Here is a 14,954-nt window from a genome sequence, read left to right as displayed (position 1 = left end):
TATAATAAAGAAATGTATTTACTCTCTTACTAAAATTTTTTGAAGAAATATGCGATTTAAAACATTTGAAATGGTTGACAAAAGCCGACTAGCCTATTCACACAGAAGTATTTTTTAAAAGAAGGATGGAAATTCGGTGAAATAATTAAATTGATGTTCACTAGGGCGGCTCGATTTGGGTGCCTAAAAATCGGACGGGGAAAGTAATCTTTAAAGGACTCTAAGCAATACAATGTTGCAAACAAACATATAGTCTAAAATGACGTTCTACCTCCCACACCCCAACTCGACTGAAAAATACTGTTTTTTGGGGAAAATAGTTTATAATCATAGTAACCAGCACATTTCTTTAAAATTTGGAGCCATTATTTTTCTGTAGATTAAAACGTAATATTACATACGGTCAAATGTTAAATTAACAGCTGTTAGTATCTGCGAACTGCACGTGTTCATATTTTTTTTGGTTTTGTCGCGAGCTTTTAAATTAATATTTCTTCAACTACAAAAAGTAAACCCATAAAATTTTTTTGGTAATATCTCTTTAACGACAACACGTAGATCCATTATTATGTATACCAAAGATAATATAGTCTTTGTCTATACTATGTGCTTATAGTAAAAACAGTAAAAGGATATATTCGGCGGAAAGTCTATAACAGGTAGAAGAAAGCGTTTTTGACCCCATAACGTTTATATATTCTTGATCACTAGCCAAGTCGATCTAGCCATGTCCGTCTGAGCGTTTGTACGTGTGAACGCTGTTGGTGCCACGACCACACTAACCCCCACAAGCCGCCCGAAACTGTGAAATTGTTAACTGAAAGGTATTGCTATAGTCAATACCAATACCCACAAACCGTCAGAAATTGTGGCCCCCAAAGTTTTGACGCTGAAATAAATTTTTAAACAGAAATACATTTTTCTTCAACGCCCAAAACACCCATAGCACAAAAAAACTGTCTGTAGCCTGAATCGATATTTTACTGTAAGGAAAATCAGCATAAAACGGGGGTCAATGGCGACTGGGAAACAAAATAAAAATTGGCATGAATTGGTCTTACATTAACATGAAAAAATGTTAAAAATCAACGGCGATATTTCTTGAAATTATTGTGACTTTCTTATCCTTAATTGAATGAAATTTTTAAAGGTAAAGTGCCTTAAAAACTATGGCAAGTGCCCTTAAAATTTCACATGGACATGTTTGCTGGTGTTCGGCAAACCTTTTCTTCGGTACTTTGCCCAAGAATTTTTTTTTTAATATTTGACTGTTTCCTTTCTTTACTATAATTGGAGAGGGTGAGGGTGAGAAGCAAGGTATTTATTCGGGCGCTTTACGCACGTTGGTAAACTGCTAATTAGAACCATAAGAACTGAAAGTAGTCAATTAAACAGAAACAGAATCAAGGAAATTAACATAAATATCAAGCAACCTACTTTTTCGGAAAAATCTTCGTGGTCGCTGCAAGAATCGAACTCACGGCCGCTGTGTTTGCAGTCGAGAGCACTAGCTCTGCACTACAGACACATCGCGCTACGCGGCGCGCAAAAACGATTCATATCTCAATTTGTTGGGGTCTATGAAATATTTTAACTAATGACAACAAATTGTGTTTTATTTTACCCAATTAGAATAAAAACATTAAAAAATTGATATTTTAATGTACTATACATATTTATACCCGTTACTCGTAGAGTAAAAGGGTATACTAGATTCGTCGGAAAGTATGTAACAGGCAGAAGGAAGCGTTTCCGACCCCATAAAGTATATATATTCTTGATCAGGATCACCAGCCGAGTCGATCTAGCCATGTCCGTCTGTCCGTCTGTCCGTCTGTCCGTCTATCCGGATGAACGCTGAGATCTTGGAAACTATGAGAGCTAGGCTGTTGAGATTTGGCGTGCAGATTCCTGAGCTTCTTACGCAGCGCAAGTTTGTTTCAGTAGACTGCCACGCCCACTCTAACGCCCACAAACCGCCCAAAACTGTGGCTCCTACAGTTTTGATGCTAGATAGAAAATTTTAACTGAAATGTAATGTTCTCATCAATACCTATCGATTGATCCAAAAAAAGTTTGCCACGCCCACTTTAACGCCCACAAACCGCAAAAACCTGTGACGCCCTCAATTTTCATGCTAGATAAAAAATTTAATTGAAATGTATTGGTCTCGTCAATACCTATCGATTGATCCAAAAAAAAATTTGCCACGCCCACTCTAACGCCCATAACGCTTAAATCTGTATACCGCCGGTAGGTGGCGCATTTTAATCTCGCTTTGCTGCTTGCATATCTCCATTTAGCTGAGTAACGGGTATCTGATAGTCGAGGTACTCGACTATAGCGTTCTCCCTTGTTTTTTATTATTATTATGTTAACGTTTTCTAAATTTTTTTTTTTAAATTTTTTTAAAATCCAATTTTAAAAACTTGCACAAAATTTAAAAATAAATGTTGACTCTTCGTAGACTCGAACTCACGCCATTTAGATGATTTTGAAAGTTCAACGCATTAGACCGCTAGGCGGTCTAAATATGGCGATTTAGCCCTAAAGATGAGAAGTATTAATCGAAAAAATCGCCTTAAGTAATAGAAAAATTAACCCCAAAAATATTTTGATAGGAAACTATATTTAGAGCGATTTTAAGAATAAGAAAGAAAAATAAGAATTAAGCTCACGAATCTACATGACAAATCCCAAATTTTCAGCTTTTTTATTTTGCGGGATCACAGCGTCATACGGAATGACAGTCAGACAGACGGATATGGCTAGATCGACTCGGCTAGTAATCCTCATCCGCAATATATATACTCTTGGAGGAACGGGTATACATAAATACACTCATAAAATTATTTTTCTAAATACTACCCTAAACATGAAATCGACCTAACATTAAGAGAAATTGCCTTAAACATAAGAAAAATCGCCATTAAGAAGAAAGGAAGCTAAGTTCGGCAAGCCGAAGTTTGTATACCCTTGCAGTTATAATTATTAAATTTAATTCGAAATTCTGAAAAACACAAAAACTGTTATTCCCATAGTATAAGATAATATGTAAAAAAAACACCGAAGCTATTATTTGTTTCACATTATTTTTCCAGCAATTTTCTGAGCGTTCCTATGGCAGCTATATAATATAGTCGTCCGATTTTTTTAAAATTAAATTCGAAATTCAGAACTAAGTAAAAAATATTATATCCAAGCGTAGGAGGTTTTATGTTAAATAACACCGAAGCTATAACTAGCTTCATATAATATTCCCACCAATTTTCTGATCGCTCCTATGGCAGCTATATGATATAGTCGTCCGATTTTTATAAAATTAAATTCGAAATTCAGAAATAATTAAAAAAATGTTATTTACAAGCGTAGGAGGTTATATGTTAAAAAACACCGAAGCTATAGTTTGTTTCATATTATTTTCCCACCAATTTTCCGATCGTTCCTATGGTAGCTATATGATATAGTCGTCCGGTTTTATAAAATTAAATTCGAAATTCAAAACTAATAAAAAAATGTTATTTCCAAGCGTAGGAGGTTATATGATAAAAAACACCGAAGCTATAATTTGTTTCATATTATTTTTCCACCAATTTTTCGATCGTTCCTATGGCAGCTATATGATATAGTCGTCCGATTTTGATAAAATTTTAACGAAATTTAAAACGATTTAAAAAATGTTATTTCCAAGCTTAGGAGGTTATACACTGGTTGGCATATGTATTTTGACAAAATAAAAGTTAAGTATACTCATAACTTGAATTTACTTCTTGTAAACTATAGGCATCAATGGAAAGGTAATTTCAATGCCGTTTGAATGATACAATACATTTCTTTACCCATTCAGTACTTATTGAAAAGGACGAATTTGTGTAAATCAACTTTGAAATTTTTAAAAAAAACTTTTTTCCCCGTCTTGAAAACTTAAATTTTTTGATGCAAAAAGTTTCTTCAAACAAAAATAATAGTAACTGCAAAAAGAATTTTTCAAATATCATTTTGCTTATATTTTTTATGATTTTTTGAAGGTGACAATGTCGGAAAAAATTTGTATGAAAAAGACAAAAATATGGCTCAAATGCCTGTTTTTAAGCATTTTCAAAAATTCATAAAAAATATAAGAAAAATGATTTTTGAAAAATTCTTTTTGCAGTTACTATTGTTTTTGTTTGAAGAAACTTTTTGCATCAAAAAATTTAAGTTTTCAAGACGAGGAAAAAAGTTTTTTTTAAAAATTTCAAAGTTGATTTACACAAATTCGTCCTTTTCAATAAGTAGTGAATGGGTAAAGAAATGTATTGTATCATTCAAACGGCATTGAAATTACCTTTCCATTGATGCCTATAGTTTACAAGAAGTAAATTCAAGTTATGAGTATACTTAACTTTTATTTTGTCAAAATACATATGCCGACCAGTGTACATTAAAAACAAGGAAGAACGCTATAGTGGTGTACCTCGACTATCAGATACCCGTTACTCACCTAAAGGGACTAAAGGGAAATGGAGATATGCAAACATCAAAGCGAGATTGAAATGCGCCACCTTCCGGCGGTAATGACAAATTTTTTTTTGGATCAATCGATAGGTATTGACGAGGTCAATACATTTCAGCTAATATTTTTTATCTAGCGGCAAAATTGTGGGCGCCACAGGCTTGGGCGGTTTGTGCCCGTTATAGTGGGTATGGCATATTCGCGTAACAAACTTGCGCTGCGTACAAGGCTACGGAATCTAAATCTGAAATCTCAGTTCTCTATCTTCTATAGTTTCTGAGATATCCGCGTTCATATTTACGATTTTTTTTTAAGTTTGTGGGCGGTAAATTGGGCTTGGCAAATTTTTTTTTGGGTCAATCAATAGGTATTGATAAGAACAATACATTTCAGCTACAATTTTTATTCTAGCATCAAAACTGTAGGAGCCACTGTTTTGGGCTGTTTGTGGGCGTTAGAGTGGGCGTGGCACATTGCTGAAACAAACTTGCGCTGCGTAAGAAGCTCAGGAATCTGCATGCCAAATCTCAATAGCCTAGCTCTTATAGTTTCCGAGATCTCAGCGTTGATCCGAACGGACAGACAGACGGACATGGCTAGATCGACTCGGCTAGTGATCCTGATCAAGAATATATATACTTTATGGGGTTCCGACGAATCTAATATACCCTATTACTCTACGAGTAATATAAAAATCATCTAAAATCGCCCTTGAAACTAGAAAACCGCCCTTGAAATTTGAAAATCGGTGCCATAGCGGTCAAATGCGTTGAACTTTCAAACTAATCAAAATGGCGTGAGTTGGAGCCCACGAAGAGTTAACAATTAATTTTCTTTTTTGTGCATGTTTTAAGAATTGTATTCTTAAACAATTTTGTGTGCAAGGGCAAAAAAGTTGGGAACACTTAAAAATAATAAACAAAAAAATTGTACACTCAAAAAAAAATCACCATAAATATTAGAAAATCGCCCGTGATTTCAAAACACCATTGAATTAAGAAATATTTTCTTGATTATAGAAAAAATGCCTACAATTTAAGGAATTCGCCATAATTTATTTTTATTATTAATTTACAATCGAACAAAAGTACCTGGTTCGAGCCCACGCCACGGCAAGTGTACCCTTTGTTTATTTATTTTATTTTTTTAATTTATGTAATATTTATTCTTATTAGTTTCACTTTTTTATTTACCAAATTGTTTAAACGGTTGTTAAAAAGGTTTAGATTAGAATAAACGTAATTGGTATGCGTAAAGCTGGACCAAAAACACCTAGTCCTCTTTAGTCATTGTATGACAAGAAGCACGCGTGGCCGAATGGTTAAGACGTCTGGCTATGGTGTGAGCAGTTGCGGGTTCGAGTTCACGCCGGGGTTGTCTGAGGTAAGGATTTTTCCATTTGTTATATTTATTTATATGTTTATAAAAAGTATTTAGATAAATTAAATCTTTAATAAATTCAGGTAAATATACAAATTTTCAGACTGTATTCCCATGTAATAATTGCCATTAAAATTAGAAACGGTTTTATACATTTAAAATCCAAAATTGGTATACAAAACCAACCAAATTCCTCAAATGTGAGGTGTAAAATGTAAAATGTAATGTAATCTTACATTATAAATATTTTTTTTCTTATTTTAATAAATTTTTCCTTAATTTTAAGGTTTTTTACCATACATTTAAGAAAAATTTGTCATTATTTCCAGAAATGGCAAACCATAAGTTCAAGAAAATTATTTATTTAAAATAAAGGTGAGTCGCCGTTGGATGAAAATCATAGGCGATTTTCTTGATTTAAAGGCGAATTTCTTGATTTAAGGGTGTATTTTTTTTGGGTGTATAGTACATCAAAATAACAGTTTTTAACGTAGTTAGTCTATTTGGTTAAAATAAAACATAATTTTTTGTCATTAGTGAGAATATTTTTTAGAATTAAATTGAGAATTTGTTCTTAGAACAAATTTAAATATGAACCCTTTTTGCGCGTCGCCTAGCGCGATGTTTCTGTTGTGCAGCGGTAGTGCTTACGGCTGCAAACCGAGCGGTCGTGAGTTCGATTCTCCCAGCGACACCGAAGATTTTTCTCTAAAAGTAAGTTGTTTGATATTTATGTTATTTCCTTGATTTTGCTTAATGACTACCCAGTCGGACCGTCAGGCATGTGGTGCTTAATTCCACAATAATTTCCATAGGAAAAATTCAGGAGTTGGCACCACGTGAACTTTTTCAGGGTGTTTCAAGCCTTTTTCCATAGGAATTTCCTATGTAAAGCGGTCGCGAACGTTTCAGTACTGAAAGCCTTAATAATAATACAGCCTTAATACAAGCGAATGGACTTGTCCATAATGGGGATGTGAACCTTCAGCCCTTTTCCATAGGAGAAATGTACATTTAGAAAGTAAGAAAGTCACCATAATTTAAAAAAACACCGCCGTTAAGGTTATTTACCTTTGAAAACAGAAAAATTGCCTTAGATTTAAGAAAATTGACCCTAGATTAGATCTATGTAAAATCGCCCCAAGTTTAAGACCAATACATGCCTGTTTTTAGAAAATGTGGTCCTTTTTTTATTACCCAGTTGCCATTGACCCCCGTTTTAGGGCGACTTTCCTTGTTTTTAGGGCGATTTTACAGTAAAATTTCTATGAGTGTAAAATTCGTTTGTGCCAGAAACAGTCTTTGGTTTGCAGCGGGACAAAATAGAAATGATTTTGTTTTCAGGAAGATAACATATTCACTTAACGAAGTTCACTAAACTAAAAAATTAAATGAAACAAATTATATTACTATCATGAGTAAAAACTTAACATTTTTTTGAAAATATCTCATTTTATTTTGAATTAAATTTAATGAGTATATCTGGAATACTTCTATATAGAAGATAATGTGATCAAAAATAAAAGCTATAATTATTTTCGTATTCTTTTTTTCATAAATTATCCGATTGTTCCTGACGCAGCTATATAATATAATAGTCAAATTTAAAAAAAATGTATTTCGAAATTATTAAACATTAAAAAAAATTATATTCCTAAGAGTAGAATATAATATTTCAAAAAGCACAAAGCGGTTCGTGTTTAATGAATATACCTTAGAGCAATAGAGGGGGATACTAAACATTTGAGCTTTAAACGCCATCAGATGAAAAAGTAAAGAATTAATTTCTGTCAATGTCAGATTTGATAAAATATTTTCATTCTGTTCGAGCCACTTTGTTGAAGATTGGTCGCTCGTGAGATTTTTTAGTGTATTTTTTCTAAGGCGAAATTTAGTTCCAGAAGCGTACCGTTCTTTCACTTTTTTGGGCTTTTCAGTGTAGCAGGGATAGTCAAAGGTAACACTTGATAATACGGATGGGACCCGTTTCGTCACATAGCCATAGCCGCAAAGCCATAGCAAAGGTTAAAAAAGGCTTATATACCATTTGACATTAAAAGTTTGGTGTCCCAAGTAGAGGTGCAGAGAACATCGCTTTTCCGATGTTTTAACAGGCAAACATCGATAAAGCATCAAAAAACATCGATGTTCCTCCACCTCTAGTCCAAAGAGGAACAAAAAAAATAATTTTTCCAAATACCATTTACAGAAGAAGTAAATTTATTTTTCCCCCAAAACTGAGACAAGGATAGTTAAAAAAGTATTTTGACATTTTGCAACATTTCTGAATACTTTGCAATTAACATCAAAGTGGTGTAGCCAAAAAGTTAAAGCCAAAATAAACAGGTTTTCCAATGACACCAATTTCATGGTGATGAAATTTTATTTATAGCTGCCAACCACACTTCTCTTATTATCGTTACCCCACTCTCCCCTACTACCAGCAACAGGAAAAAACTGTTTGCGAAGGTTTCATCCCCATAGCTGAAGAACGGACGTCGCTAACGGACGGACAGATGGACATGGCTAGATCGACTCGTGTAGTCATGCTCATCAATAATATAAATACTTTATAGGTCAGAAACGTATCTTTTACTGCGCTAAGAACTTCTGACTGAATTAGTTATTCCCTCTGCAAGGGTATTAAGATGAAAATCAAGATCATCGCAGATTTGAAACATTTTTTTTAAAGAAATTTAATTTTGTAAAGCTTTGATGGTAAAATGTTTGTCATAATAACAGTTATAAACCCTTAGTCTAATGAAAATTGCGTGGGATAAGCACTCAATTACCTCCCCAACCCCACCCCACATAATGCTCTTGGCCCCTCGTAAATTTCTCTTTCTCAGGCAACCAACCATGGTATTTTAAGACCAGCAGCCACACAAAGGTGGGAAAATGTTGCCTGAAAGTTGATGAAGAAAACATTCCGCAAATGCATTTCCCACGAATGTAGAGAAGACCAACCAAAAGGAACTGAAAACATATACATATGAACTTATATGTTAAAAGGCCGAACTTTAATATGGGCACAATTATAATCTTGGAACTTCAAGTCCCTTTTCTTCCTCTAATACAATATATGATCAGGATAACTAGCCGAATCAATCTAGCTATTTCCTTCTGTCCGTCTGTCTGTTCGTCCATATGAACGCTGAGATCTCGGAACCTATAAAAGATAAAATGTGTGGACTAGACATGTGGCTCCTACAGTTTTGATGCTAGTATAAAAATTAAATGTATTGTTCTAATTCAATACCTACCGATTGACCCAAAAAAAGTTCGTCACGCCCACTTGAACGCCCACAAACTTCAAAAAAACGTAAATATGAACGCGGATATCTCGGAAACTATTAAAGATAGAGAATTGGGATTTCAGGTTTAGATTCCGTAGCTTTGAGCGCAGCGCAAGTTTGTTACGTGAATATGTCACGCCCACAAACCGCCCAAAAACGGTGGCGCCCACAATTTTAATGCTAGATAAAATATTGTAACTGAAATGTATTAGTCTACGTCAATTTGCTACGCTCACTCTAACGCCCACAAGCCGCCCAAACCTGTGGCGCCCACAATTTTCACATTACCTTATATAGAGTTCAGAGGTAGGTGGCGCATTTAGGTCTCGCTTTGCTGCTTGCATACATATCTCCATATTCCTTTGGTCCCTTTAGCTGAGTAACGGGTAACAATAGTCCAGGTACTCGACTATAGCGTTCTTCCTTGTTAAAATTTTAAAATAACGTTTTGATTACACAAGCTTACAAAATAATATTTTAAGACTGCCCAAAGAAGGACGATGGTAGTTCCTGGTAGAATAGGGTCCCTTGATCCCGAAAAAGTAGTCAACAATATTTTAAATTAAATTTTTTTATATAGTTTAAAGAAAATGTTGTTGGTATCTTTGTGTTTTTAGTTATATCTCGAGTTGATCTTAACCAATTTAGGTTATTTAGGTTTACTTTTCCAAAAAAATGAATAGCCTACATTAAGTGTATTGTACAAGGTACAACTCGGACAACTTTGAAAATGTGGAATTTTTTTTAACTATTTATCTAATGTAAGGCTATAATTGAGACAAGTACCGCTTTAAGTTACCGTCCATACGAACCAAACAAGCCATATTTGCAAAAAATCGATGGTAAAATAAAATTTATTATATTTGTCATAGCCTTGTTAGGCCGATATAAGAATTGCACCTGAAATTTGAATTTTAGTATTGACCAACAAATTTGTTTTGCTTATCAGAATTTATTGGGAAAACATCAATATCTAATGTTACTCACAGAAAAGTTTAACAGTGCACTCTATTGTTAAGTTATCAGCTGTGAAAGCCTGTTTCTAATTCAACGAGATGGCAACGCTGGTAAATCGCATATTATTCTTAATACTAGCTAAAATTCCTAAGAAGTGTAAAACTTAATAAAGCGCTGCAGTTTTTGAAATAACATCCATTCATTCAGAGCGGCTTGTAACTTGTGTTTGTGACCTTGATATGAATTTAATGATTGTGGTGCTCTTATATTTGTATGTAAGTTCTAACATTAAAAAAACCAAGTCTTTAAGTTAATTATACCCGTTACTCGTAGAGTAAAAGGGTATACTAGATTCGTCGGAAAGTATGTAACAGGCAGAAGGAAGCGTTTCCGACCATAAAGTATATATATTCTTGATCAGGATCACTAGTCGAGTCGATCTAGCCATGTCCGTCTGTCTGCCACGGGATTGGGCGGTTCGTGGGCGTTAGAGTGGGCGTGGTAGACTTGTAGGAGCCACAGGTTTGGGTGGCTTGTGGGCGTTATAGTGGATGCTGCGCAAGAAGCTCAGGAGTCTGCATGCCAAGTCAAGAAAATATATACTTAATGGGGTCGGAAAAGCTTCCTTCTGCCAGTTACATACTTTCCGACGAATCTGGTATACCCTTTTACTCTACGAGTAACGGGTATAACCAGAGTTGCTTTAAGCATATCTCCATCGTTCTCGCACTCCCCTTAGTCAAGGCCATCGACTGTACCGATTTCACATACTTTATATAGTGTTACCAATATTTCCTATATTTCATTAAAAAAAAAGTTTCACAAAACTGCCTAAAAGAATAACAGTTGTAGCTCACAATATACTAAATGTAGCATATTCATTTATTCAGAGAAATTAAAGCGTGACATTATAGTTGTATAATAAAACATATATCACCTAAAGTGGTTAAGCGCAGGTCGACATATATAAAAAACATGGAGCCACCAACTAAAAGTTCTAAAAAAAATCTTTTAAAACAAGTATCCATTTAAAATTTTGTTGTCTTCTTTTAAGTGATCTAGAGGTCAAACTCTACCAGAAACTACGATCATCCTTCTTGGGGCATTTTGGCTGTTAACTAGTGTCAATATGCATCTATGTACATGCCAAAAATATTTCTTGTCGGACCATGCAAGTTATAAGCAAATGAAGGAATTGACGCTGCGTGGCGCCGTGAAGTGGGGTGCAAGCTTACATATCTCAATCTCTCCTCCAATCCCTTAGCTGAGAAAAGTGTATCTGGTAGTCAATGCCATCAGCTTAAGCGTTTTCTTTTGTTATACCCATTAGCCGTATGGTAAGAGGTAACACTAGATTCATCTGAGAGTATGTAAGAGGTAGAAGAAAGCGTTTCCGCAAAATTAATTATATTCTGGATCAGAACTACTAGCCGAGTCGATCTAGCCATGTCAGTCTGTCGAACTGTCCGTATGAACGCTAAGATCTCAGAAGTTATAAGAGCTGGAATATTGTCGTTCCTGCGCTGAGCAAGTTTTTTTCAGCAGGGTGTACAACCCACTCTAACGACACATTTTTAAATATGTTGTACAAATTTAAGTAAGCTTTTGTTCTTATCCATCTACATGCCAAAAACATTCAACCAGACTATTCCATAAAAAGTTATATCCAAATATTAGAAATAATTAGCAAATTTAATAGAGTCCGAGAGGAATAGAGATATATTCATGTTCAGCAAATCGGCTGCTTACGAGATTTCATTAACATGCTACCTATATAGAAATGAAACTTAGGTGGCGTGTTTCTAAGCTAGATCATTAACGTAGCCATTTAACGTTTTGTGCAATTTATCTCCAAGAACTGACAAAATGACTTCATCGTTATGGCAGCTATATTGTATAAATGACAGGTCAACATGATTCTTGTATATAAAACGACCTATAGAGCTCTGCTTCAAAGTCGAAATGGAATTGAGACCGAATCAGTCAGTTCGGTGCAGAACTGGTACCGGAACCAGAACCGAAATGGTAGTTGCAAAGTCTATAAATTACCTTATGTGAAAAGCATTCATCATATTCATTAGAAGCATTACAAAATCGCTCTCTCGAGTACACGTTACGCATTGATTTATTATAAATGGCTTAATGCGTTCTTACTTTTATTGTTATTGAAAACCATTTAAAAACCCTTAAGATGTATTTTATTCACGTTAAGAAATATATCTGAAGGAGCACTTAACTTTCCAAAGTCCGAGTCGTTCGATCGAATTCAACATTTCTAACTTTCTAAAATAATTGCGCACATCTTTTGCAGTTCGATCTCTTAGCAATACATATATCCTACAAAATATCGTCATCTGCATATCTATCGAAGAAAGCGTGATTTTCCCTCATGATGTCCGAAAATTAAACAGTAATAAATATCGATGATTGTTTCTACCCATGTTTCAATTTATTGTTTAAAAAAAGGCCGATTGTACATTAAAAAAAGTTGTTTTCATTCAAAGTCGGTCCCACAAGCTCCGCAGTTAGGCGGCTACACTGCTTTCTTAGGGAGCGTAAGTGAAATGGGAGGTTGAGCCTTTTTTGCAGCAGAGCACACGAAGTCCAACACAACCACAAATCTTACTTGGACAACGCACACTAGAAAGACCGAAATCCCACATCGGAAATTCACACCAAAAATTTGGGCGCACATTCCGTTGTATGGTTGTTACTCATCTTGTAGTCTATATTATCTTTGGTAAATGGGTTGATTTCATGATTTATAATCTTCAAGACTTACCAACTTGGGCACAAGAGCGTCCAACTAGGCCCAAACATATCAAGAGCGCTAGCGATGAGGATATGGGAGCACTCAAAAACACTCGCATTGACTTTGGAATATATTTTTCTGAACGTTTCTCCACCATTGTTGTCAGCTGGTCGGACGTTTATATGAGTTTATTTTTGAAGCTTGTGTGTTTGGAAGTGTTGATTTCAGTCACCAATATCAGCTGTTAATCCTGACTTTATCGTTGCCAGCCATAAATTTAGTTTAGCTTTTGTTTCTACTTGTCTTATTTTCTTATTTTTTTATTGCAAATGGATGTTTATCAATTTGAGTCCACAATTCACTGTACTTCTGCAGTTATGTAAGCCATAGAAATTTTGGGTTTTCCTAAAAGATATCGAAGAAGAAAACATTTATATAGATATTTAGTTTATGATCGTTCAAGTAATTATTTTTAAAATCAGCCAGATACAGAAATAATGTTGATACTTAATTTCATAAAAGGAAACTATATCAATATCATACAAATAATGTCATACATATGGGGCGTTTAAAACTGAAACTTTTTTTACGTATACTATTCTATAAAAAATTAAACACGTGTGTCCAGGTTTGGCCGAAAAAATTATATTTTTAGTTAAAATTTATTAAAGTTTGCAAAAAAAAACGCTTTTTTTCAAAAGGTTTCTCTGTTTAAAAATCAATATTTCCTGGAAATATCCGATTGACTTCATGTTTTTTGTATTTAATCCTGTTTTTTATGTGAATCTATATGTATTGACGAGAATTACATTTCAGTTCAAATTCTTTTTAGCACTTAAACTGTAGGAGCCACAGTTTTGCTCAGTTTGGGGGCGTCAGATTGGGCATGGCGTGTTCGCGTAACAAATATATACCTATACCTTTAATCTCAACACTCTAGCTCTTATAGTTTCCGAGTCCACAATGTTCACACGGACAGACGGACATTGACTCGACTACTGATGCTGATCAAGAATATGTATACTTTATGGGGTCGGGATGTTTCCTTTTACCTTTTAAATACTTTTCCTCGAATACAATATACAATACAATATTGGGTTCTTGGCAGATTAATGAGTAAAAAAATGTATTCCACACTTGAATATTTGTATAACCGTTAGACACGAAAAAACAATGTAATCACATTATTAAGGATGTTGTAAATGTTTAACCTGTCCAAAATCGGACCATTCAATAAAAAGTTTTGGGCAATTAAAGATTTTACCGCTAGGTGGCGCCAGTTAAAGTTTAAAACTAGATAGCTTAAATGTTTCATGTAGATTCTACTAGTGACTATAAAACCCATGATTGCTTCAGCCAAGTGCCACTCCTTTTCTAACGCCCACAAGTCTCAAAAGTTTGTGTCGCCCACATTTTGGAGTATGTTTTCAGTGTACATACATTACTTTTAATTTAAATTTTTATATCTTTTGATGTGCCAAAAGTAATCGGACCATAAGTCAGTGACTAAAATTGGTTAGCTGAGTAGCCCCTCTGAAAGGGTATATAAATGCTCTCTCATATTCATTTTACTATGGTTAAAAAGATTATTGACCCGACCTAACTGAATTTTGTCTGGTTTTAAATATCACTTAATTTAATGTTGAAATTGTAAGATATGTAGGGATGTTTTTCCTGACCTCGGCAGCAGTTTTTATATATACAAAATTTAAATATATAATTATATTTATACATAACTAATGAGCATATATGCTCATCATCATATCTATAGATATAAAGCAATAGCGGGCCAAAATTTAATCAGCTCTTTGGCTTATAAACTAAAAAAATGATTATTCTTTTTTTAAGAGATTGTAGCTGCAGTTAGCCTTTTATTTGACACCAAAAGAAAATGTTCCCAACAAATACACCGAAAACAAGAAAAGAAGTTAGCTTCGGCAAGCCGAAGCTTGTATACCCCTGCAGTTATATTTATTAAATTTAAAAATACAAAAAAAGATATTCACAATAGTATATACATATGTAAGAAAACACCGAAGCTATAATTTGTTTCATATTATTTTCCCACCAACTT

General features: G+C 34.3%; 1 protein-coding gene across 31 annotated transcripts in view; it reads right to left on the bottom strand.

Annotated features, from left to right (window-relative positions):
- The window catches only part of nrm (neuromusculin), a 237,903-nt gene that overhangs the window by 205,060 nt on the left and 17,889 nt on the right, over positions 1 to 14,954 (bottom strand). For all 31 annotated transcript variants that reach the window (XR_011603916.1, XR_010654041.2, XR_010654042.2 and 28 more), the window contains exon 2: positions 12,911 to 13,285. Coding sequence is in view for 23 of the 31 variants with exons in the window: in XM_065864691.2 (XP_065720763.2) it covers positions 12,911 to 13,037 (127 nt within the window). In the remaining 8 variants the exon portion in view is untranslated. The remainder of the gene's footprint in view (positions 1 to 12,910; positions 13,286 to 14,954) is intronic.

Source organism: Drosophila suzukii, chromosome 3, assembly GCF_043229965.1.
Source record: "Drosophila suzukii chromosome 3, CBGP_Dsuzu_IsoJpt1.0, whole genome shotgun sequence".
NCBI lineage: Eukaryota > Metazoa > Arthropoda > Insecta > Diptera > Drosophilidae > Drosophila > Drosophila suzukii.
The sequence above is the reverse complement of the archived record's forward strand: the minus strand, read 5'-3'. Positions and strand labels throughout refer to the sequence as shown.